This window comes from Acomys minous (assembly GCF_964271855.1).
Source record: "Acomys minous genome assembly, chromosome: 7".
Taxonomy (NCBI): Eukaryota; Metazoa; Chordata; class Mammalia; order Rodentia; family Muridae; genus Acomys; species Acomys minous.
In genome coordinates, this window is record NC_140488.1 from 34083854 (window position 1) to 34111092 (window position 27239).

Consider the following 27239-nt stretch of genomic DNA (forward strand, 5'->3'; position numbering starts at 1 on the left):
AAAAAAGTAAATTATATCCTAATATGATAGCTTACTTAATTATATTATTTTTATTGATATCCCATCCCCGCCTCTAAATCACTTGAAAACACATTCTCAGCGGTTATGAAGATCCTCTCTTAGATCCAGGAAAACCCCTCCGCTCAGGTCCAACTAGGGGTCCATTTCACAAATCAGTCAGAAAACTAGCATTCCGCTTCAAGCAGCACTTTTTGCCACACTGTTTGTGGCAACTGTCCACACTCCACTACTTGTTTGCCGAAACTAGAACCTCATCTGGGGCTGTGAGTTGAAAGCCAATAGCAGCGGGGGAGAGGGGCACGTGTGCTTGTCAGTGAGAGACCAGTACAGCCTAGGGTAACAGTTTTAGCGCGGAGAATTCCTCCGCGGGCTCCAAGGAACCCACCTCTGTGGAACCCACTACACGGGTGCCGCATTCCGACGAGGTGCCCATTGTGACGAGTTCAGGTCATGGCCCGCAAGTATTTCTACTTCGACTACGACTTTTACGGGTTGAGCTTCTATGAGGAAGAAATCCTGACTGAATCTGAGGAAAGGGTGACCAACACGGCAACCTGTGGCGGCCTTAACAACGGAGACACCCCGAATGTGCTGTTCTGTGAGGGCCACCAGAGCTCTGAGGGTGACCAAGGCTACCAAGGTGGCGACATGAAAACCAACACCTGGAACACTGAGCAGGAAGAGACAAAGGTGGCTAGCAACCTGGCCGGGACCAGTGAGCAGCCTTCATTCAGGGTTCCTCGGAAACCCTACAAATTCACGCCTGGGCAGCTGTGGGAACTTGAGGCAGTGTTTGAAGAAACTCAGTATCCCGACGCCAACAGACGGTGTGTACCGGGTCTGTCCTTCGGGTCTTTAGGCTCCTTTACCTCTTCCCTAACCTCTCCTCACTCTTGTTAAAAGTATGTTTATGTCTGATTTTCCGCGTATAAATTCTCTCAGGTTAAGGGAAGCATAGCTTTGCCGCGGCGGTAGGGGAGCTTCAGCTCACATAGCTCGGAGGAGGACGCCACAGGAGTGCGCCCCCTGTCGAGCTCAGGCCATGAAGCGCACTCTGAGGAAGAAATAACGACAGAGCAGGCACAGCCACAGGCACCCTGCGCGAGCTGCCTTGTAAGGGCCACCAGAGCCCTCCTGTAGGTGACCACAGCATTTTTTTTTTTTGGTTTTGTTAAATCAGGGTCTGAGTTGTGCAGGCTATCCTTGAACCAACTCTGTACCCCAGTCAGCCCTTGAATGTGTGATCCTCCCGTCTCAGCCTCTTCGGTGGCTGAGAGTACTGGTTTGTGCCAGCAGGCTTAAACTTCCTTCTCCCCCTTGCCTTGAAACCACAAAATTTTCAGCTGACTCTAAGGCGATGGTCCGGGAAAGTTATGAGGGAGTTGTTCAGAGCTTCTGGGTGGAGTTTGTTTTCTCTAGCCACTAAAGAATTTAAAGGCAGGAAAGATCCCAGTGAATTGGTAACAAACTATTAAAATTGAAGTAGGGACTCACACGCAGCGCAGCAAGGCATTCAGAGAGACACTCCCTCCCACAAGGTAAAGAGGGGAATCTGAAAAAGAAATGTTTTTCACTGGGGGTGGGATGGGGATTTTCGGCTGACCAAGCTGCTTTTTTTTTTTAATTGGTGATCTTAGACGAAGAAAGGGAACAGGTTTGCGGGTTCATGTAAACTGAAACATGTTTAGAACAGGCCTTGAATGTGCCAAAGCAGGCTGAAGCAGTCAGTCAACCGCGAGGGGAGGGGGGAGCCCACTCCACACGTGGCTCACGCCTTTAATCATAGCACTCGGGAGGCAGAGGCAGGCGGATCACTGTGAGTTCGAGGCCAGCCTGGTCTACAAAGTGAGTCCAGGACAGCCAAGATAACATAGAAAAACCCTGTCTCAAACAACAACAGCAACAACAAAAACCAAAACCCAAAAAAACCCAACAATAAAATAAATAAATAAAATAATAATAAATAAAATGCGTCTTCCAACACAGAAAAATAAAAGCCATTGCCTAAACCAAATCCTAAGGTCCAAACCCAGCAGCCTGAAGTCTTGTCAATGGTTTTGGGATCTCTAGGAATCTCTGTATGACACCAAAGGGAAACCGGAACCCATTAAACAGCTGCCCTTTCCTTGCCCTGTGGTCTCCAGCTACTACTCTCCTGCTTTATCAAGCCTCTCTGTGTGACTTGTCTAGGCACCTCCCACGAGGGAAAGCAGGCAGAATTTGTCCTTTCTGAACTAATCTGCTTGAATTGGCGTGTCTTCAAGCCTGGTCCATGTGCTAACATCTGGCTGAATTTCTGCTTTCTTGTGGGTGAATTCTTTCTCAAAAGGGCCCCTTTGGACAGCTAGCATAACATCTGTGAGAAGAGATCTGGGTGATTTTCTCTGTGGTCCATGTGGATTGTGTTTTACTGCTGTGAGCGAAGAGAGTAGGCAAATGTCTTTCTTAAAGTTCCAGGCTTTCAGTGATTTAGAGTATACACCTCAAGTCGGATTTGTCGTATCGTATGATCACCCCATGCTCGCTATTAGAAGGAACCATCTAACAGTTCTTTTGTGGGTGGACTGGTTGTCATTTCCCAGGAGGGAGCATGATTATTTCCAGTGTCTTTGGGAGCTTAAAAGGCTTGTTATTTTGTAGATGCTGTTACTAACCACCTTTCTGGGTGTGGGATAGTATCTTTGTGATTTGAAGTGCACTTCTTTACTGCTGTGTGACTTTAAATGTGCTTATGGCCACCATAGCCTGTCCTTTGTCAAATGCCCCTTTTAAAAGGTATTGGTTTAAATCTGGGTGTGTTTCAGAATGGGCTATTGATGCCCAAATATGTTTTCTGACTCCATGTTTTCCTTTCAATACACAAAAATTCAAAATTTGTTACTCTTCCAGTTTATCTATTTTTGTTCTGGGGCCTGCTTTTTGTACATAAAACTATTTACAAATTGTGTTCAGAAGAATGAAGACTTGGGTGCCACTGAAAACAGTCACTTTTTTTGAGACAGGGTTTCTCTGTGTAGCCCTGGCTGTCCTGGGCTCACTTTGTAGACCAGGCTGGCCTCGAACTCACAGAGGTCCACCTACCTCTGCCTCCTGAGTGCTAGAATTAAAGGTGTGTGCCACCACGTCTGGCCTAAAACAGTTACTTTTTGTAGTTAGCTGTGCCTACTGGCACAGGTCTATAATCTTAGCCACACCAGAGGCAGATACAGGGAGATGGAAACTTCCAGGTTTGGGGCGGAGGAGCTCAAGACTAGCATGAACAGCTTAATGAGACTTGGTCTCAAAAAAAAAAAAAAAAAAAAAGAATGGGAGGATACAAGGGATGGGATAACCATTGAGATGTAACAAGAATAAATTAATAAAAAATTTAAAAAAGGATTGAAAAACAGAAATACAAATATAAATAGAAAAACATACAACTTCATGGTAAGCCTCCTGTCCAGCCTATCTTGGACTGTTCAATTCCCAACATCACAAAAATATGTATAATTTGCATGTGGCAGATTTAGGCATTTATTATTTCCAGAGTACATTAATAACAACAGCCAGACCACACAGCACTAAAAACAGTCTTTAATTTTCAGAGAACATAAAACCACTTCTAAATACAGCTTCTTCTATGAATTACTGAAAAAATGTACTTGTAGAAGTGTGAGAACAGATAGCAATTTAAAAATTTTTATTACAAATATTTTATACAATATATTTTAATTATACTCTTCTCCTCTCCCAACTCCTTCGAGATCCCCTCTACCCATTCAAGTTCATAACCTTTTTCACAAAAAGAAAAAAAAAGCAAAACAAAACAGGAAAGCCAACAAGACAAAAACTGAAATCAAAGCATATGAACTTAAAAAAAAGAAAACAGGACAAAAACAACAACAACAACAACAACAACAACAACAACACACACACACACACACACACACACACACACACACCAATACATGGAATCTCTTCTCTTTTGTGTTGGCCAACTAACTACTCATGGACATGGGGTCTGCCCTGGCAGGTTGTGGAGATGATGTTGCCTTGTGCCTTACAGAAGCTTTTCAGTTTCATAAGGTCCCATTTATTAATTGTTGATCTTAGAGCCTGAGCTGTTGGTGTTCTGTTCAGGAAGTTGTCTCCTGTGCCAGTGTGTTCCAGGTTCTAACCCACTTTCTCTTCTAACAGATTTAGTGTGTGTGTGTGTGTGTGTGTGTGGTGTGTGTGTGTGTGTGTGTGTGTGTGTGTGTGTGTGTGTGTGTGTGTTTATATTGAGGTCTTTAATCCATTTGGACTTTAGTTTTGTGCAGAGTGATAAATATGGTTCTATTTTCATTCTTGTACAGACAGACATCCAGTTAGACCAGCACAATTTTTGTCTTTTTTCCATCGAATGGCTTTGGCTTCTTAGACAAAAACATCAAGTGTCCATAGGCGTGTGGGTTTATTTCTGGGTCTTCAATTCAATTCTACTCTCCATAGAAAAGCCAGGAGTTATTCAAATGGACCCACCTTTATATGTGACTTGATCCTTTTCCCTTGTAGATATTAAAATCCTATCTATGCTATGTATAGTCAGTGTTTTCATTATTATGTGTTTGTAGGGGAGTTTGGTTTTTGGTCCAGTCTGTTTGGTGATCTGTATACTTCTTGTACCTTGATAAGCATCTCTTTCTTTAAGTAGGTAATTTTTCTTTTATTGTTTTGATGAAAATATTTTCTGTGCCTTTGACCTGTGTTTTTTCCCTCCTTCTGTATACCTATTATTCATAGGTGTGATGTTTTAATATTGTCCCAGATTTCCTGAGTTATTTATACCTGAATTTAAAAAAAATATTTGACATTCTATTTGACTGAGATATCCATTTCTTCTATCTTGTTGTCTTCAAGATCTGATATTCTATCTTCCACGTCTTTTAATTTGTTGTCGAGGGTTACACATGAGGCTTTTGTTTGGCATCTTAAGCTTTTCACTTCCATTTTTATTTCATTTTGGGTTTTCTTTAGTTATTCTATTTCTATGTTAAATTCTGCTTTCATGTCTTGAATTCTTTTCACTATTTCATTCAACTGTTTGTGTTTTCATGGTCTTTAAGGCATTGATTTCTATCCTCTTAAAGGGTTCTGAACATATTAATAATTGGTGTTTCAAAGCCCTTGTCTTGTGCTTCAGCTAAGTTGTTTTACTTATATCCTAACATAATGGTGTCATTGGCTTCTGGAGGAAGCATATTTTATGGATTCATATTTGTGTTTTCATGCTTTGATCTAGGCATCTGAGGTTATGTTGTTTTAGGTGTTTCTTGGTGTAGACGTCTGGTGACATCTTTGTTGGGTGGGACCTTTGGTCCTAGACAAGTGTGGCTGCTGTGAGCTGTGTCTGAGCCAAGTGTGATGGCTGTGGGGTCCTTGGTAGAATTGTTGTGCAAGTCAGTGGGGAGTCACAAAGGAATGGATCTGGGCTAGACAAAGGGATGAGAGGGGCAGCGGGGAAGAACTAGAGGGATTCTGGATCTGCACCAGGAGGCTGAGTCCATACCGGGATTGGGGTTGGCTGGGATGAGGGCCTCCTGCAAGCAGGCTGCAACAGAATTAAACAGAAGTATTGAGAACAGGATATTAAATTTTAAAATATGCATAGAGTACACAAATTGTATTTCATTTTCTGCCCAGTATGGAATACTAAGTATTTGTCTTTTTCTCTCCACAGAAAGGAGCTGGCATGGCTCATGAATGTGGATGAACAGAAAGTGAAGGTCAGTCATCTTGGCTCTAGTTTAACAGGGCGGTGATCACAGCCCTGCCCCAGGACAGGGGTGACCGTGTCCTAGGCCCATGCAATTGTATTTTTTTTCTTGTGTGTTTTATGCTAGGAAACAAGACTTGGACTATACGCTAGGAAACAAGACTTGGACTATGGGGTCTTAGCCAATGGAAAATGGAAAAAGGAAAATTTAGCTGGTGTTTCTACTTTCTACCCTATGACTGGCAGTCCATGTGTTCCTAAAGTAAAAGCAAAGCAGAATAAATAACATCTTCACCTCTCTCTCTCTCTCTCTCTCTCTCTCTCTCTCTCTCTCTCTACACACACACACACACACACACACACACACACACACATATATATATATATACAAACTAAGGCCTGGCCATATTAGGTGTGACATACATGTGTGTGTATATATATGTGTGTATATATACACATATATACATATATGTGGGTTTCAATGTGTGTATGTGTATGTAGCATATATATTTTACACATATATGTGATATACAACCAATAATTAACATATGACTCCTTGCGGCACATAAGGTCCTTCCCAAGGGTCTTCTATTAGGCACCAGTTTTTAAAATATATTTTATTAATTTGTTCATATTACATCTAAATTGTTATTCCATCCCTTGTATCCTCCCATCCCTCTCTCCCTCCCATTTCCCCCTTACTCCCCTCCCCTATGACTGTGACTGAGGGGGACCTCCTCCCCCTGTATATGCTCACAGGGTATCAAGTCTCTTCTTGGTAGCCTACTGTCCTTCCTCTGAGTGCCACCAGGTCTCCCCATCCAGGGGACATGGTGAAATATGGGGCACCAGGGTTCGTGTGAAAGTCAGACCCCACTCTCCACTTAACTGTGGAGAATATCCTGTTCATTGGGTAGATCTGGGTAGGGGTTCGAAGTTTATTGCACGTATTGTCCTTGGCTGGTGTTAGGCACCATTTTGAAACAGGGTGACTTGCAAGTAATCATGTGGTTGCAGGGAGACTCTGGCCACAAAAACTCACATATGCACTTCGTAAAAGAATGGAAGACTTAAAAAATATGAGGAAAATGGAATAATTGAGCCATAACTCACACTTTCATAAACTAAGGCCTGGCCATATTAAGTGTGACATATGTGGAAAGAGAGCTTAAGATGGTAAATCTCTTTGGTTCTTTTAGAAGGCTTTGAAAAGGTGATCCAGATAGCGGCGGTTCTCAATTTGAGTTTCTGCCATTATTATATCTTCTGTCCAAGAGAAACATTGCCCCAAATTCTCATTAGTGTAGAGAAGAGTCGGATTTTGCCTACAAAGGGAGTTCATGACCACCCTGGCATGCCTGAGACCTTATCGAAGGAAATTTTTTTAAAAGAATGACTGTAAGTATATGCACAGAGAGCTTATCATGTGGCTCTAATTGGGTAAAGTTGTGCAGAATAAAGGGTGTGGTATTGTGTTACATAATATTTGTCTTTACCATTATGATGGCGATGTATAAGCCAGAAACCAAGACACCTTAGATGAGTCCTTGATCATAACTACTAGCTGCAGCCACGCACAGCATGGGAGCACAGTGCGCAGTGTGCGTGAAAACTATGCTGCGTCATGTGCTTTCTCATCAGAACAGCAACTGCTGAATATGGTAAGTTAATCCCTTTCTCCCTATGCTTTCAGGATTGGTTCAACAACAAGAGAGCTAAACTTAGGAAGAGACAGAGGGAAATGCTACGGAGGCAGTTCATCGCCCCCAGACAGCACAACTGTCACATCAAGATTGTGGTGGAGACCCAGAGAATCATCTTTCTCTAGGAGCAAGTGGGGACGGGCTCTTCTGGGATCGGCGGAACTCTGTCACCCGTGTGAATCAGGGAATCTCCCTCTCTCTTTTTTTCTATTAGCAATAAAGTGCAGCATTGTCTATTCATTGCTTGGGTGTGCCCTCCACAGTAAATGTTATGCTTTATTAAAATTTCTACCAAAAAAAGGCAGCTCAGAGCAGGTGAGGGGGCTGGGCCACATAGTGGTCACACCATCCCTGGCCGAACAAGGGGAGACTCTGCCTCTGCAGCATTCGAGGGCAGCACTGCCCTTTCTTTACACTCTCTTGCAGCCTCCTAGGTGCCTGTCAGGACCTTCCCTGGGACTTCTGTGGCCCGTGTTACAGCTACTGAGTTCCCTCAGGGTTTCTGTGAAGAGGAAAGTGTTGGAGAAGGTAATGTGAACAGAGTCAAAAAGCCATGACGATGAACACTGGGCACTGGCGGGAGTAGTAGTAGTAGTAGCAGTTGTGTGTGTGTGTGTGTGTGTGTGTGTGCGCGCGCGTGCACACACACACATGCATGCCAAGCAAACATTTGTCACAAAATAACAGATCTGTCCAGAGCAAAATAAGGAACAAGAAATGTGAGGGGTGGGCAGAGCTAGCTACCCAGGGGTTGGGAAGGAGAGCCCACCTGTGTAATTTCTCTACATTTTTATTTTGCTAGCCCCACCCCAACTCAGCAAATACTCATTTCATCATTTTCCCCCACAGATAGGACTCTTTACAAGTGACTTTATCTTGTCAGAACTTTAAAGGTTGTTTTAAGAACTCCCGAGGCTGGAGAGATGGCTCAGCGTTTAGGAGTACTGACTGCTCTTCCAAAGGATTGGGGTTTAACTCCCAGCATGCACATGGCAGTTCACACTGTATCTCAAAGATCTGACATCCTCACAGAGACCTGCATGCAGGCAAAACGTCAATGCACATAGAATATAAAGAAAAAGAAAAAGAGAACTCCCTGGTGCAGCCAGTGAGATTGCTCAGTGGGTAAAGGAGCATGATGCTATTCCTAAAGACCTGCTTCCATGTGATGGAAAGAGAGAATACAGTCTCCCAACCTCTCCTCTGACCTCCCCAGGTTCCCTCGTCGTGTCATGCTCACACACATACTGACTTAAAAATCTAATAAGAAACTAGCTGCGAAATAGAATTGACTATAGTATCTGTTTGCTTACAGGTATATTCATTTTAGTTGTGAAATTTTTGTTCGGCGTGTGCACATTTGGGGTTGTGGGTTAAAAAATACAAGATGATGCCGGGCGCGGTGGTGCATACCTTTAATCCCAGCACTCAGGAGGCAGAGTCTGGCGGATCACTGTGAGTTCGAGGCTAGCCTGGTCTACAAAGCAAGTCCAGGACAGCCAAGGCTACAGGGAGAAACCCTGTCTCGTAAAACCAAAAAACCCCAACCAAACAAAAAAAAAATGCAGGAAGACACACTCAGCTGTCTTTCCTCAGGAGACTCCCTCACCTTATTTTCCAGAGTTTATTTCACTTACACATGCGTGTGTGTGTGTGCGTGTGTGTGCGTGCGTGCGTGCGTGCGTGCGTGCGTGCGTGTGTGTGTGTGTGTGTGTGTGTGTGTGTGTGTGTGTTGGGCATGTGACAGAACGAGGTGAGGGAAAGGCAGTGGCATAAAAGAGAACCGGACAGAAGGAGCACAGACACACCCGTGAAGGGTCTATGAGGCAAGAGCTTTTAGGAGGCTCTTTTGGGCCTCTGTGGTATTCAAGGCAGTGCCCCTCTTGTTTCTGGACTATGTTTCCTTGTTGTGGAACTTGGCCCAACAGCTTGTAGTCAATTCTCTGGTCTCTGCAGGATATCTCCCCGTATGTGTGCTGGGATTCCAGATGCCCACCACTGTATCTGAGGGTAGCAGGAGCCCTAATGGACTAGAGTTCCTCAAGCCCATGTCATATCTGGAGTATTCTCAACTGGAACCCCAGTGTGAGAGGAGAAAAAAATCTCTCAGTGTATCTATCCACAGCTAACTCTGGTTCCACCTTTGTTTTCTCCTGGCCAAGAGCTCCTTGACCAAGGCAGATGCTCACATTTTGGGTCACTTGCACAAATCGTTACGGAGCTCTGCAGGGTTAAGAACTGCAAAACAGCTCAGCACACAGCTGAAATTTCCAATAGGACGAAATGGTTCTTAGCCTGCTCTCACAAGGCTCGGCACTGCCCATATCTGGGCAAAATTTCCTCCTGACCCTGACAGCCAGCAAGTTCTGTGAGCCTTCTTGAAACTCCCAGAACTGAAGATCATGAAGGCTTAACAGGCTCCATGTTTACTGAGGAAAAACAGTCAAAGTGGAGTCTGTGTAGGCGAGGAGGAAGGGGAATACCTCGAGATTTCTACAGAGTCAAGGAAGAGCTTTGCAGAGCCATTAAAGGTATCCTCCATTCTTGACTCTCAACAGCATCTATGCTCTTCTATTTGTTCAAAACAGCCTGGGAAATACCACAAGTACAAAATTCTCTAAAATTAAAATAGTAACAGAGAAACTTTTAGAAATGTGGACACTAGTTGCCACTTCAATGGTTAAAAACTAGCTCTGTCTCAAACTAAGTTTTAAACTAAGTTAGTGTTTTTAAAAAAAAAGAAGAAAAGGTAAAAAAAAAAATCTTAACAGTCAACTGGGTGTGGTGGCACATGCCTGTAATCCCAGCACTCAGGGAGGCAGAGGCAGGAGGATCTCTGTGAGTTCGAGGCCAGCCTGGTCTACAAAGAGAGTGCAGGAAAGCCAAGGCCACACAAAGAAACCCTGTATCAAAACAAATCAAAACAAAATCAACCCCTCCAAAAAAACAAACAAACAAACAAACAAAAAAACCCCAACAACAACCCCAAAACCCAAAACCAAAACCAACAACAAAAAAAGAAAATCCTAGGAGTCAGCAGGACCTTATTCTTAGCCTAAGCATTTATTTTCTTTCCCTCTATCCTTCCCTCCTTCCTTTTGCTTGTTTTATAGACAGGTTTCTCGATGTATCTTTGGCTGTCCTGGAACTCACTCTGTAAACCAGATTGACTTCAAGCTTATAGAGATCTGCCTACTTCTGCCTCCCGGGTGCTGAGATTAAAGGGGTGCAACCACCATGCAGCTTTCCTAAAAGTTGTTAAGAACAGGATATCTGTACCATGACCCCAACGTCAGCCCTGTCAGCAGTTAAGTTTTGACAGTAATCTAAAGAGGAGACTGATTTCAGAGTCACCTGGCCCACTTCCTCCAAATTTCTCCCTCATATAATATAATAATCATTGTTATCTTAAAATATTAAATAGACATTCATTCTGGTTCCGTAATCTTCTTTAACCAGTGCTTGCTCAGAAAAAGTAAAAAAAACAAAAACCAAACAACAAGAAAAACATGAAAATGCTCAACATAGCAGAAAATCCTTTAAAAACTTAAGCCCCTATCTTCCCGTTTCGCAGCAGTTCTCAGACTGGTAAAGTAGGCTGTTGTCACATTGCTGTAGATAAACCTGCTTCTTAAAAATCTTTTACATTGAAAGAACTTTTGTCTGTTGGTCTTGAATGCTGTAACACTGCCTGCATGTTTTATGTTTAGTCAACTTTATAATAAATTAAATTGCTGTTTGTCTTTAAATATTACAAACAGAAATATGATACCCCTTACAGAACATGTAGTTATGGACAAAGGAATAAGGCAGATGCCCACCTTCCCACTTCTAATCTGGGATTCTTCTCTTCCATGGGGATTAGTAACCAGGAGGTTTCCCTGCACACCTCTGGCCTCTCCCACTTCCTTCCAGCTTCTGAGGATACCCTTTAATCTATTCACTTATAACTCAGGACAGCGGTATAGTTTTGTGTTCAATGTTTCATCCCGAAAACACATGTCATTACTCTTCATACTATTGCCAAGCTCGCCCTCATGGCTTCCTAGTTCTATGCGTACTACTATTCTCCAAGAATTTCCTCACGAGGAAGAGATGCTAAGTCCAAGTAGGCTATGCCCCTGCTCCCTGAAGTGCAGAAGAATGTGGAGACCAAGGCCTACTCTGTGTATAAGATGTGCATGGCCGCCATATTCTCTTCTTCTGCTGGACAAACAGGTATCACTTTTTTGGTACAAGTTTTGGCCTTCTCTTCTGGCCTCCATATAACACAAAGCTGAGCAAAAGGTTATCCCCTTCGGTGGGAAAGAGATGACAAGTGTAACTAATATTTTGTAAAATCTCTTCTTTATTGCTACTGTATGTGCCAAGACAATGCTTTCATGACCAGGAGAATTGACCAGGACGTTGCTTGTACAGGATGAATGTGTTTGGCTCCTCAGGAACACAGGCACTCTTGGGATCTTCCTTCATCTCAGGGGCAACGTTGCTCAGGGTACGAGGTGTGTCCTTTTTTATCTTGTACTTAGATCTCTTATTTTTAAACCAGGCCTGAAATCAGACCAAGAGAGAGGCTGGTTTATCATACGGAGCAATTATTATTGTGATGGAAAGACACAACATGAAACTTCATATGGCATATTGTCCCCTTCACAGCAGAACAGAGTTCACAGGGCTGCAAGTACTACCCAGGGTGAAGGCTGTGCTCCCAGCATGGGGGATCCTGGTTTCAGTCCCACCACCACTAAAATCCACCAGACAAAGTTACTTAGCGCACATAACAGGAGACTCTCTCTTCTGCAGAAGCTTTTGGAAAACAAGCTGTATGCCCAACTCTGGATACTATCAGGGTCATTCTTTAGACAGACTTTCAGAGCTGTCAAACCTCACCTTCTTCATAATTAAAGCAGATTTGGGGCAATATCTCAGAATTGACACACGATACCAAGCTGGGAAATTTAAATTCAGAGCTGTGTTTCTCTATGTCACCTTACTAAAACCAAAAAAAAAAAAAAAAAAAAAAAAAAAAAAAAAAAAGAAAAAGAAAAGAAAAGCAGAGGAGCCAGACCCAAGGGCTTCCCAGATCTTATCCCACATCTTTTCCACTTTAAACAATTTTCCTCATTATGTATAAAGGCAAATCATCCCCTACGCCACCTTTATTCCCTCATTCTGTTAGCTAGCTGCATGTGTTTAGTGTTCAGTCATTTGATACAACTGAAACCTCTGCTCATGCTTCTTCCTGCCAACTTAAGGATTTTCATGGTGACCCCAAGCTGCGACATGACTCCAGACAGAAATACTCTGCAGGGGATCCTCAGAGTATCCATACCCACTTCAGTGTCCATTAGGGGGCATGCAGGTGTGTATGACATGCATACATGCATAATTATCCCTATATATGCTGTATGTAGGCATTAAAAAAATAAAACACAGTTCCTTTCCCCTAGAGAACAGGAAACCCAGTTTCTTCACTTTCCTTTCCTTTAGGAAAACGCGTTGCTCTACTTGCAGCAAGAGGGAAGACACACTAGCTGGCATCTGCTTTTTAAGAACACATTCTACTTCCAAGAACAGTTTAGTCGATGTCTTGCTAGACACAGGAGCTCTAGGTGTGTAAGCCAAGGCCCATGCCTGTCCTGGAGCAAATCTGAGATGAGCACCCTGCTGAACTTCGACTTACCTTCACCCTCTTTTCATCCACATGAATGAGCTTCGCAAGAGCCTTTCTGTGGAGAGAAAGGGACACAAGTTAGCTATTGCCACTGGTGGCGGGGGTGGGGGTGGGGGGGAGCAGGGAAGGAGATCACACCTGTGTAATTTCTTCACATTTTAATTTTGCTAGCCCCACCCCAATTCAGCAAATACTCATTTCATCATTTACACACACACACACACACACACACACACACACACACACAGATAGGACTCTTTAGAAGTGGCTTCATCTTGTCAAAACATTAAAGGTTTGGTCTAAGAACTCCTTAGTGTAGCCAGGGAGATTCCTAGACAGACTAGAGGGAGCGTCAGAGACAAAAGTTAAATAGGAACAAAGTTTTGTTTTAGCATTATAAGACACTCTGAAAACCTTTCCCCAAATGTTTTGAAAAAGACACTGTCTAACTTGGGTTAGGCAATGGCTTTTATGTTTCTTTTTAAGGTAACTGTAAAATGAAAACACCTCACCAGGAGAGCTATGACGCCTTGGTTTTTGTTTCTTTTTTTGTTTTTTGTTTTTTTTTTTCCCCAAAGTGCATAAAAAGTTTGACATTTAGCCTCAGAGGCCATCCTCCTCACTTCCACCATAAAGTCAGCTGAAGAATTTATGGTTTCAGAGCCAAGAGGGGAAGGAGGCCAAGCCAGGTACCAAACTTACCTTATCTACTTGGGAGGCTGAGACGGAGGGCTAGACTTGGGGCAAAGCAGCCCTTGGTAATTCACCGTCTTAAGTTACAAACATAAAATGGGCTTGGGATATAATTGGTGAAAGACAACTGTCCTACCATTTCTAGGGCTTGTGAGTTCAATACTAAGGATATATTATTTTTTAATGAAGAAACAGAGGCCAGGAGAGAGTAAAGGAGCAAAGTCCTACAAAACAGTAGTAGATTCTGGGGGAAAAAAAGCATGTACCTACCTTTGGGATGCATTAGGATAATGGGTTTTTTGGAAAACCTTGTCCAGTTCACACAGTTGTCCTTTGGTGAACTTGAGGTGTTTTACTCTCCTCCGGTTGGGGCGAGAAGAAACTTCTCCAGCTGCTTTTCCAGGCTCCTCAAGCTTCCCCCATCGGGGCTCATTGGGTTTGGCTTGCATTTCCTTCTTTGTTTCGTGGTTGTAGGCATGGTTGTGGTTGTAGTTAGAGCTCATGTGGTCATCAAGGCCTAGCTCATGCAGGACTCGTACCCCTCTCCCAAAGCGGATACGGGATGCTGCCGCAGCCGCCCTCTGCTGAGATTCGGGCATTATTTCTTCCTCATAGAAGCCCACCCCATAATAGTCGAGGTCAAAGTAGAAGTACTTGCTCTCCATTGCTAGAACTTTACAGACGGAGCCTACTGTGAAAGCACCTCCCTGCTTCCCCCAGCAAAAACCCTTACATCAAGCTGCGCATGTACACACATAACACGCTTCTGGGTGTGGCTAGTCGGCGCGGAAGTGGGGGGCGGCAGTGGGTATGTGTGGGCGTAAAGAGGAGGACCCACTCCGCCAGAGAATATAGTTGGCTTGAGGAGGCCTGAGAAAAAACCTGCATGAAGCAAAAATGCTGCGTTCCAAGAGAAGCCACTGAGGAAGACCAATGATGGATTTTAAGGTTATTTGGAGGCAGAAAACAGGGAAAATAATTCAAAAGAACACTGTCAAACTTTGGGAATGTCTCATTGTCCCACTTTCCAATTGGCCAGCCCAGTGTTCTCTGTGTCAGGAATTAAGTTGACATTACAGGTTAGGGATTTCTGTTCCTTATTTCTTTGAAGACACTGAATGTCCAGCAAGGCACAGGAGCAGAATTGAAAGCAGTTTCCTTGGTAAGATCCAGTACCAAAACCAAACCAAACCAAACCAAACACACAAAAACCCCAATGGTCACCATGACAAAGTCTAAATATGCCAGATTCTTAAAACAAAATATTTGTCAGAACTCGCAGATAGTGTCTTCTCTAGGGATGGTCACAGACAAAAATGCTGACATGTCATGGGATTCGGGCCCTCTTCATGTTGTGGGGAAAATTAAAACTTCAAATTGAGAGGGCATTGGAACAGGTCTCTAGACTATAACACTTTACCCAGAGGTTAAAGAAATACATTCACTAGGCAATATTCTAACCAGTTAATCTCAGAGTTATCTCTTAGGTCTTTAGTGGTGCTCATTGGTGTACTTATAGCCTAAGGTGAGTGAGGGCCTTTGTCCCAGGCCTAGCACTGAAAACAAACAAACAAAAGATTTAACTCCACAGACAGGATGCTTTGGTGTTTTAGTTGGTGTTGGGGAAAAAATAATCTTTGTGTCGAACAAAGGAGCACATGAACGAAAGAAATGTAAATCGGAAAGAGAATTTCTTTTTGTAAAAGTATCTGCTAGACTCCAAAACGGGTCACTGAGAATGCTTGGCTAATATGGACTCTGTCTTTTATCCATGACTAGGTGGTGACAGCCTATCACCCCATTGGTGGAAACTTAAGAGGATTGGGGAAGCGCTGCAAAGAGCAGAGGGGTTCAGGAAATACGAGCACATATCGGGCTAACTAATTTTGATAGGAAAAAAACCCTCTCTTTTTCAAACTAGGAAGGGTAACATTATTAAGAAATTCTGAGATATTAAATGCAAACATTTTTGTTTCATCATAGGAGGGTCTTGCAACCTGAAAACACATCCTATCACCAAAGATTACAGAGCGGCAGAAACAGAGGGTGAGTGGGGTGATAGAAAAGGCTACTTCTGCAAAAATATCTGATTTTAGAGCTGGGTATGTGGCTCTGTATGTAAAGTACTTGTCACCAAAGCCTGATGGCCTGACTTCAGATCACAGAAACTATGTCAAAGCTAGATGTGTTGGATTTGAGATATTGCCCAGTGGATAAAGAGGCCTGCACCAAACCTGGTGATTTGAGTCTTAATTCCTGGACCCAGTGATGGAAGGAGAGAACCAACTTTTAGTAAGTTGTCCTCTGATTGCCACGGACACACCGTGGTATATGTGTGCATGCATGCTATGGTGTGATAGACTTTCTCTGGAGAGATGTAACACACACACACACACACACACACACACACACACACACACACACACCTATTCATTCCATAAAGAGAAGCCCATAACAACTGTACTAATGTGCAATTTGGTTAACCAATGAATTTTTTTGAATTGGGATTGCTAACAGGAGTATGGGTGACAACTTACTTATATGGTACACTAATAACACAAAAGTGGCGATATCACCAAAAAGCTCACCCTAACACAATTGAAGACTCCCCCAAACCTGGACTCCTGGAGCTCTCTATGAAGGCTGTAGGCAGTTTGACTATCTGAATACCTCTTTTCTTCCCCTCAATTTGGCTGGTCAGAGCCTCAACCCCTTGTAATTGTTTAATCCTTTTTTCACTGCTGTGTAGTGTCTCCCAGGAAACCTCCAAGTTTTCCTGTTCTTTCCAACCCGAGACCCTTTGTTTGCTTCCTGGGGTTCATAAGCCTCCCCTTACTTCATGGAGCAAACGTCTCGATTTGGAGGGAATATTGCAACACACACACACACACACACACACACACACACACACACTAAATCAATCAGGTTAGAAAAATGGCAGTAGTAGGTTCTCTTCTAGGGCCTATGACCTCTCCAGATATGGATAGTTGGCTAGTTTTATAGTAGGAACTGATTCCCTCCTATTAATGGATCTTATGTCCATTAGAAAGTTGTTGCTTACTTCCAATATATAATTGCCACTATTGCACTGTTGGGTGCAATAGTTTAGGTGTTATAATTGGTGTGGTTTGTAGACTTTACAGCTGAATATGACTATTGATTACTTTTCGGTCCTGGCAGCTTATATAGCACCGTTTGACATTATGAGAGCTATTCCTCAGGGAGGAGGCTGCCAGGTCAGTTCCAGCTTGATTCCTGCTCTGTGTATGAACTGCGTGGTGCTTGTAGCAATTTCTGGGAGACACCAAGGGCAGGATCAACATCCTATAATTGTCTATGGACTTGAAGAGCAGACACAGGAAGAATAAGAAGGGAGAGAAAGGGGTAGAAATGATGTAAACACAGTACTCACGTATGAATACTGACATGAAATTTTTCTTTAAAATTGAAAACTTCAAACACAGTACAGGCTCTGAAATGCCAGCACACCCCTTCTAGGAGATAGGAGGCAAAGGCAAGAAAACCTTTGGAAATCCATGGGACCAGCCAGTCTCCTTTACATAGCAGGGAACAAGACAGACCCTGTGTCAAACAAAACGGAAGGCACCCAAGGTTGTCTGCGGACCTCCACATGCATGCTGAGGTAGGTGTGCATCCACTACGCACTCACAAATGACATAAACATAAAAGTCTCTCTCACTCTCATTTTAGGGAGGTGAATATGATGCTGAGAGAAATAGAGCTCTCTAATACTCACACAGTGATTTTTCTTTTAAACACAATGGGATCTGTGACATTGAAAACTCTTACTTTGAGGCAGCATAGTGAAGGAGCACATTTCACAGTTTGAAGGGCTACTGGTGAGAAGGAACAGGAGACCAAACTGAGAGTGAGTAATTTAGGCTAGGCAAGAGAGACCTGAATGCATAGCAAAACAGACCAGCATCAGGGCAGGCAAACAGCCTGCAAATGCAGGGCTGCCATAGGGAAACAAGGTCAAAGCATGGAACAGGCTCATGAGGGCAAGCCTACCCCAAACCTCCGATTTGGAAGTCACCAATGAACACCCAGCTTATTGGTCAGAGGCCACATGGACACCACAGGGACTCATAACAGTCTCCTTAAGGCCTGGCCCCAAGAAGTTCCATCAGACTCCTTCCAAAGGGCCTGTCAGGAGGAACAGCAGGGACTCCTCTCCTGAGGGTGTCCTCTCAGACATCCCCGATTTTCCTGAAGTTGTGTAAGTCACATTTTCAGAACTTCATTTTATTCAATTTTTTTCAGAACTCCTTTTATTCAATCCCCACTGCCAATATATAATTATAAAATTCTCCTCCAATACTTGTACATGATTTGTTCTGCCTTTAGAATACTAGCCAGGCAAGACTTCCAGTGGAGGGATAAGGACACCAACCCTCCCATAAAACCTTCGACCCAAAATTTTTCCTGCCTACAAGATGTGCAGGGACAGATATGGAGCAAAGACTGAAGGAATGGCCAACCAAAGACTGGTCCTACTTGAGATCCATGCCATGGGAGAGAGGCAATCCATGGCACTATTAATGTTACTCTGCTGTGCTTGCAGACAGGAGCCTAGCATAACTTGTCCTCTGAGAGGCTTCACCCAGCAGCTAATGGATACAGATGGAGAGACCCACAGGCAAACATTAGAGCTTGGAGAGTCCTATGGAAGAGCTGGAGGAATGATTGAGGGAGCCAGGGGATGGTAGTTCAAGGACTCCACAAAAAGACCTACACAGAGACTGAACCACCAACCGAAGAGCATTCACGGACTGGTCCTAGGACCCCTGCACATATGTAGCAGATGTGCAGCTTGGTCTTCATGTGTATCCCCTGGCAACTGGAGTGGGGGCCCTCACTGACTATGATGCCTTTCTTTGGATCCCATTCCCCTAACTGGACCGTCTTCTCTGTCCTCAGTAGGAGAGGATGCGCTTAGTCCTGCAGTGACTTAATGTGCCAGGGTGGGTTGGTACCCATGGAGACCTCCTCCTTCTCTGAGGAGGAGAGGGAAAAATGGAGGGAGAGATGCATGAGGGAGTGGACTGGGAGGAGAGGAGGCAGGCTGCAATCAGGATGTAAAGTGAGTTAAATTTAAAAAATAATATATTGGCGGGGAACGGTGGCTCATGCCTATAATCCCAGCACTCTGGGAGACAGAGGGAGGCAGATCTCTGTGATTTTGAGGCCAGCCTGGTCCACAAAGTGAGCTCAGTATACTCAAGACTACACAGAGTAACTCTGTCTTGGAAACACACACACACACACACACACACACACACACACACACACACTTTTTCTGATTGTTGGATTAGTTTAAGACTAGGAGCTCCGCTGAGCGGTGGTGGCACAGGCTTTTAATCCCAGCACTCCAGAGGCAGAGGCAGGTGGATTGTTGTGAGTTGGAGGCCAGCCTGGTCTACAAAGCAAGTCCAGGACAGCCAAGGCTAACATCGAGAAACCCTGTCTCAAACAAAGTAACAACAACAACAAAGATTACAAAATGGACTGTCTAGCACTCTGACACAACATTCTGGCCAAGGATCAGTGAACATGGTGTGAATATTGAGATGAAAAGCAGTTGGTGACATTAGCTTTGTGGAGCTGAAGTAACAGGGTGACACACCCTATATGTTTGCCCCCTTGATCTTTTATGTCAGTCTTGTAATGGACCGTTAGTGCCATCTCCATTTCATAGTCAGGGAAGTTCAGGGTCAGACACACTCAGCCGCCATCTCAGAACACACAGAGCTCAGGGCTGGGACCCAAGGCTACCACTTGACACCTCCCCACGCATCCCTCTCCTTGCCCCACACCACCCGGACCCTTCATATTTTTATTTTTATCTTATTCTTGTTGTTATTTCATTTCTCCTCTCTTCTGTGGCTGCTATCAGAATCCAAGGATGTCCTGATAGTGACCAGGGAAAGCGGCGGTGTCCTTCTCTGCAGAAGCTCAGGTGCCACGGAGGTCAAGGACCATTCCCTCCCTGCTTGCTCAGCGTCCCCAAGAGGACTGGAGCTTCCTGCATCAGCAGCCTGCAGGCTCCTGGATTTGCACCTTGATCTACAATTCACGGAGCTGCGAGCAACAAAGGAAACAATTTTCAGCAGTTCACACGGGGTTCTGAAAATGTGACTTACACAACTTCAGGAAAATCGGGGATATCTGAGAGGACACCCTCAGGAGAGGAGTCCCTGCTGTTCCTCCTGACAGGTCCTTTGGAAGGAGTCTGATGGAACTTCTTGGGACCAGGCCTTAAGGAGACTGTTATGAGTCCCTGTGGTGTCCATGTGGCCTCTGACCAATAAGCTGGATGTTCACTGGTGACTTCCAAATCAGAGATTTGGGGCAGGCTTGCCCTCATGAGCCTGTTCCATGCTTTGACCTTGTTTCCCTATGGCAGCCCTGCATTTGCAGGCTGTTTGCCTGCCCTGATGCTGGTCTGTTTTGTTATGCATTCAGGTCTCTCTTGCCTAGCCTAAATTACTCACTCTCAGTTTGGTCTCCTGTTCCTTCTCACCAGTAGCCCTTCAAACTGTGAAATGTGCTCCTTCACTGTGCTGCCTCAAAGTAAGAGTTTTCAATGTCACAGATCCCATTGTGTTTAAAAGAAAAATCACTGTGTGAGTATTAGAGAGCTCTATTTCTCTCAGCATCATATCCACCTCCCTAAAACGAGAGAGACTTTTATGTTTGTCATTTGTGAGTACGTAGTGGATGCACACCTACCTCAGCATGCATGTGGAGGTCCGCAGACAACCTTGGGTGTCTTCCGTTTTGTTTGACACAGGGTCTATCTTGTTCCCTGCTATGTAAAGAAGACTGGCTGGTCCCATGGATTTCCAAAGGTTTTCTTGCCTCTGCCTCCTATCTCCTAGAAGGGGTGTGCTGGCATTTCAGAGCCTGTACTGTGTTTAAAGGTTTAAAATTTTGTATTTTGTTTGCTTTGATTTTTACGAGACAAGGTTTTTCTTGTGTGGCTGTGGCTGACCTGGACTTGCTTTGTAGACCAAGCTGGCCTTGAACTCAGAGATCCACCTGCCTCTGCCTATTCCTCGGCTTCCTTGAGTGCTGGGATTACAGGTTTGTGCCACCATGCCCAGATATATTTTTTTAATTTAACTAATATATTCAGATTACATCCCGATTGTTATCTCTTCACTTGTATCTTCCAGTTCCCCCTCCCTCCCTTTTTCACCCTATTCCCCTCCCCTAGACATCTGATAGAAGGGGACCTCCTCCCCTACCATGTGATCACAGCCTATCAGGTCTCATCTGGATAGCCTGCTTCCCCTTCCTCTGAGTGCCACTAGGCCTCCCTACCAAGGGGAAGTGGTGACATAGGGGGCACCAGAGTTCATGGCAAAGGCAGTCCCTGCCCTCCACAACTGTGGAGAATGTGCTGTCCATTGGCTAGATCTGAATAGGGGGCCTAGGTTTATTGCATGCATTGTCCTTGGTTGGTATAGCAGTTTGTGCAGGCTGCTGGGTCCAGATCCTTGATGGCAGCCTTGATGGTCTTCTTGTAGGGTTCCAGGATGGAACTAGAAATGATCGTCCTGAGTGAGTTAACCCAGACCCAGAAAGATACACATTGGCATACACTCACTTCTAATTGGATACTAGCCCAACATGGATGTCCTCTGATGGTCTTCACTAAGTGGGGCATTGGGGCACATGCTGGGACTTGCTATTGAGACCTTTGAAAAATTTAAGAAAAATGTCAGGTAGGTATTCATATGTGAGTACTATGTTTGCATCATTTCTACCCGCTTCTTATCCTTTCCCATTCTTCCTGTGTCTGCTCTTCCAGTCCCTCTTGAATCTATGACTTCTTAATTAGTCTCACAAAAAATATGACCTACTAGGTCCATGTAGTGATGCTTTCATGCACAGGTGCATAGGGCTGGCCATTTGGGGTTTACACATGTGTTTAGGGCCGAGCATTTTGGGGTTCTCCACCCTTGTGAAAGGAGTCTCCTCCCCCTTCTCCTTCTCTCTCTCTCCTTTCTTTCAACAAGATTCCTAAGGAATCTGATGGGTCTTCTTGGGGTCTGGGGTCCGGGCACGGTGAGGATATTATGAGTTATCAAAGTCTGTGCTGTTCATGAGGCCTCTGACCTACTTAAACTGGATATTCAAAGATGATTTCTGAATGTTGACTAGAGGTTTTGAGGAAACGTGCCCATATGAGCTCTGCATGTGCCCCTGCCCAAGAGGCCTGTGTTTCTGCACTGCATGTGTTTCCTAAGGATTAGCCTCTTTTTCTAGGCATACAAATCTCTTACCTAACCAAAAGTATTCCCAACCATATGTGTGCCTCAAAATTGTTTGAAGTCCTGATTCCTTGCAATAACTCATAGTCGAGGTTGTGCATATTAAAGATTCTGAGAAAGTCAGCAATTGGGTAGGAGACAGGTCCTTGTTCTCTGAATATTGGTGTTCACCTCTCTGAAAGAGAGGAGATTCATGGGAATATATTACCCACAATCTTGACCTGTCTGACACTCTGAAACACTATAATCAACGTTCAAAATACATGCCCTCCAGCCACAGGGCAAAAGGATTGCATTTAACACTTGAGGAATGATCAATATACATATCTTTCAGAGTCTGTACTAGGATGTTTATCAGTTGGCAAAGACCATGCCACCCCCCCCCCCCATGGACAAACATCATCTGTTCTCTCACAAGTCTGTTTACAGTGGAAAAACACAGTACAACCTCATACAACTCTGTTTCACATCCCATTCTTGGGTTCCAAACAAAAACCTGTTTATATCCACTACAAAAGTCTGCTGTTTATTTGCAGTTGTCTCATCTTTAGCTACTTTAGTACTTTTGTGTTTCCAAGACTGATACTGTTGCTCTGCTATCAGGCTCACTCTATACATTTTCCTTCTTGTTTTCATCCCTCTAGGACCTGCCACACCATGCTTGCCTAACACAAAGGGCGATGTCACCCGAGGACGCAGTGAACATGAGGAAGCACAGGGGCAAAACTGGACAGCACTAAAGCATCATCCTGACCGTGTTGCTCAGGCCTGGTAGGCTTTTGAGAATTGACCCTCTATTTACCATGTTAGGCTTCATCTTGTGTGTGTTTGCACAAGGAATCAGCCTGTTGCTTATTTTGTTGTTAATGTCCTGCTTCTTTAAAAAAAAAAAAGCCCTCCTCTCCTCCTAACCCCTCCTCCCCATCCTCCTCCCTCCTCATCCCCTCTCTCTTCTCACCCCTCTTTCCTTACCTGCTCCCTGCTCATTTCCTCTCCCTCCTCAGCCCCTCTCCCCTCATCCTCCTTCCTCCCCTGTCCCTCCTTTTCTTCCTCTTCAGGTAGGCAAACTATCTTTCTTCTCTAGGCGCTGGACTTCGTCATTCTTGGTTCTGTACTCTCCCATAGTGTCACCCCTAACAAAGTGGTTGCATCCCCATGAGACTTCCTGCTTTCCCTGATGACTCCCCTGACTACAGTTCAAACCTGACTCCTTTTTTTCACTTCTTTTTTAAATTAATTTATTCATATTACATCTCAATGGTTATCTCATCCCTTGTATCCTCCCATTCCTCCCTCCCTCCCATTTTCCCCTTACTCCCCTCCCCTATGACTGTGACTGAGGGGGACTTCCTCCCCCTGTATATGCTCATAGGGTATCAAGTCTCTTCTGGGTAGCCTGCTATCCTTCCTCTGAGTGCCACCATCAAACCTGACTTCTTTATTCATCTGCCGTGCTGCATCCCTGAACACAGCAGCCACAGCGGCTCTGATTCTATGATAGCTTCTCCAACAGGCATGGTCCACCAGCTCAGGGTCCATCAGCATTGCTGTCACTGGGTGGTCTCACCTGCCCATACCACCTGGCACCAAGCCCATCAAGAGAGGCGGGCCAACTCTCACCACCCCACCCCATTCCCCCCCCCCCCCCCGACTTAACCATGGCATCATGCGCTGCCTTTCTTATCATTACCACAATGCTAAGCCTAACTCAGATCACAAAGCTTCGTGTAACCCATAGACCTCTGTATTCTTATGCATCAGCATCATTCCAGGACTACCTGGGGCCCATTGTCCTGCTCACCAGCCCAGCCAAATCTTGGGGAGTGAGCCAAATCTTGACTGCATTCGCAAAACCTATGTTCCAAAGTCCAGTACCTCCTCAGAGTATTGATTGATTAAGACCTTACTCTCGCCTTTAATCCCAGCACTCGGGAGGCAGAGGCAGGCGGATCGCTGTGAGTTCGAGGCCAGCCTGGTCTACAAAGCGAGTCCAGGACAACCAAGGCTACACAGAGAGATCAAAAAAAAAAAAAAAAAAGACCTTACTCTCAGAAACCATCCTCAAACACCCTGGCCTTGCTGTTGTCATGAAGCCTGATCAATCGCCAGGACTAACTGGATCTATGGAACTGTGTATTATCCCAGGCTGTTGAGAGTTCAGGATTCTATTTTGCTCAGCTGTAGTTTGGGTGGCGCAGCCTTTCCATCCCCACATTCACAGGCCTAGCTGGGCTGAAGCAGCGTGAAAACTAGCCAATCCGGAAGACCCTGCCCTCCTTTACTATCTTCACACTGCAGGCCTAGTTCTCATCAGGCAGCTCGCACCCTTGCCAAGTCTGGTTGGAAGAACCTTCCTTTCCCAGATAAGCTCAGAATAGCTAAAAAAAAAAAAAAAAAAAACCAACAACAACAACAACAAAAAACCCAACTTACAATACTCCCCAGACCGGCCATCCATGAAGATCTGTGAGTGACCCAGAACTGGCCCCTGTTCCACACCATTACCACATGCTAGGCCTGACTTGAGTCATTAAGCTTGCACATAAGCCTAGGCTGTGAGTGATCTAGACCTTTTTCAAACTGTGCCTTTACTAGAGACTTGAATTGACCTGTGGTCAAGTTGCCTGTTCATCAACCTACCTGAAAGAGTGACCAAGACCTGGACCTCCCCCATCATCCTAATAATTCTAGGACTTATTCAGGTCAAGATTTGTAGCCACTAGAGGAAAAAAAAGTGAGTGACCTGGTGTGATCAACATTCCTCTTTGGGTATCCTCCTCACATAAGTCGTATGGCCTGAACAACAGCCCAGCCCCAAGAGAGTTCAAGCTGCTTCCCCCATCTCCAATCAAATTGCTGACAAATGCAACCTGGGAGTAATTCAGCCTATTGCTCTCTGTTGCCATGTTAATAACCTGAGGCATTGATCAAGCTGCCTAAACACAAGCTCACACTGCAAACCAATCAACACTCTATCTTCACACACGATACTCAAACTCTTAGGCCTAGCTTACATCTAAATACTAGACTTACTGAAAATGTATTTCTGTATGAAAAGATCAGAATTAAAAATGAAAATCGGCACAATCATACCCTGAAGGTTTTCATATTTGACCCAAAGATCTGTGATGTCTAATACAATTAGTTCTTAACTCTGAATGACATATGATGCCTCCTCACAAGTGGCCTCCCCCTCAGGGAGGACAAAAGGTGCTGTGAAATTTATCACTTAATATAGTGTGACTCCCAGCCAAGGAATATACGTGCCATAAACATCGAAACCTTACTCACATCTAGCCAAGGGACAGGACATTCCCCACAGTTGAGCAGAGTGGAGGCCGACTTTCACATGAACTCTGGTGCCCCATATTTGACCACGTCCCCTGAATGGGGAGGCCTGGTGGCACTCAGAGGAAGGATAGCAGGCTACCAAGAAGAGACTTGATACCCTATGAGCATATACAGGGGGAGGAGGTCCCGCTCAGTCACAGTCACAGGTGAGGGGAGTAAGGGGAAAATGGGAGGGAGGGAGGAATGGGAGGATACAAGGGGTGGGATAACAATTGAGATGTAATATGAATGAATTAAAAGAAAAAAAAGAGTGTGACTCCTTCCCCTTAACCGTCAGAAACAACCTAATTCATTCTCAGAGTTCTCCCCTGTCCTGCTCCTCCTCCTCCCAACATCTCTCATAAGTAGCCTTCTGTGATTTTCATTTCTCTGGCATATCTTCTTTATCAAAATAATTCTCCGATGCAAGGGCTAAAAATCCCTATAGGCAAAAACCTATAGAGTCATTCCTACAGATGATAAAGAAATTACTACCAGCATATTTCCATCTTGAGTCAGAAACAACAACAAAAACATGCCCCCTCCAAAAAAAACCCAACTTTTTTCATTCCCTGGTTACAATTCCTTTTCATAGAATGCCAAAATAAAAGCATTAATAACAATAGCCCTTTCTTCTCTTCTTTTTAAAAACTCATTCTTCTCTCATGCCCAACCGCAGTTTCCCCTCCCCGCTGTCCTCCTTTTTAAATATAAGTAAAAACCCAGCCCTTTCCCTAAGAAGCAAACAGGCTTCCTGAGACAAACTCACAGAATAAATTTATTTTTGCTGTAGTTCCCTGATGATAAAGATTTGCTTTTGGGGTGCCTACTAAATAGAAGAAAAGGAGAAAGGGTCTGAGTGAGTTCTTGAAGGTCTGTAGAGGAGGGGCTTTTTCACAATGAACTGTTTCTACAGCTTTCTCCCCAAATTCAGACACTCAGAGAGCAACACAGGTGAATCAAACTAAACCGTAATTGTTTTTTTAGTATTAAATCATACTTTTAAAAAATAAGACAGCCATTCAGCTTGTCTGCCTCTTCCTTGCAGACCTCTGTCACTCTTAAAGAATGACGTGACACTGACAGAAGCTGATATATCATGCCTTGACTGCACTTCACTGGGATCACCTGCATAGACATACTTCTGAGGAACTAGACCTTAAAACAATGTTAATAATATGCATTGAGCATGCTGAGCTCAAGGGCAGCCTGGTCTACAGAGTTCGAGGACAGCTGGAGCTACAGAGAGAGACGATGTCTCAAAAAAGAAAACAAAACAGCTGCAGCAGCAACAGTAATATGCCTTCAGATCATTAAAAAGCCATGTACTTAATTAATCTACCACTCTGTTAACTCATGTAATCCGCCTTTACATCCTAAGAACTACAGCATATAGGTTGATGATATAGGTATACAATTCTAGGTCAGTAAAGTAAACTTCCCTTGTAAAACTACCCTGATTTATTAATCTCTTCCCATGACAAAATTTAAAAAGCCTTCTTTAGAAGCATCATATAGAGGAACATTCTTTTTCCATTCTTCAGTGCAAACCTGACACAGTGAGTGACCCATAGGAATCCCACCATATTCCCCAGAGTCACAAGCCTAGCTTGGGTGAAGCAGTATAGGTACCCCCTCATTGTCACCAGCCCACGCCCCAGGCTTGGTTGGTTAGATAGACTCCTGTCCACCCCTGCCAAGTCAGGGAGGGTAGCTGTGATCTCACAATAAGAGGTGGTCTGTGTCTCAACCCATCCTGGAGAATTACCCAGTACCCTACCCAT

General features: G+C 44.3%; 2 protein-coding genes across 2 annotated transcripts; one reads left to right on the plus strand and one right to left on the minus strand.

The window, feature by feature from the left end:
- Window positions 1–471: 471 nt before the first annotated feature.
- On the plus strand, window positions 472–7631 carry LOC311602321 (uncharacterized protein; the record flags this gene model as incomplete). Its single annotated transcript, XM_084790245.1, has 3 exons — window positions 472–848; window positions 5720–5765; window positions 7449–7631. The coding sequence occupies 3 exons, from the start codon at window positions 472–474 to the stop codon at window positions 7581–7583; spliced, it is 558 nt and encodes a 185-aa protein (XP_084646371.1). The 3' UTR covers window positions 7584–7631.
- Window positions 7632–11838: 4207 nt separating this feature from the next.
- Window positions 11839–14490, minus strand: LOC311601969 (paired mesoderm homeobox protein 2-like; the record flags this gene model as incomplete). Its single annotated transcript, XM_084789716.1, has 3 exons — window positions 11839–12009; window positions 13142–13187; window positions 14096–14490. 3 exons carry the CDS (start codon window positions 14488–14490, stop codon window positions 11839–11841), a joined length of 612 nt encoding a protein of 203 aa, XP_084645842.1.
- Window positions 14491–27239: the final 12749 nt, after the last annotated feature.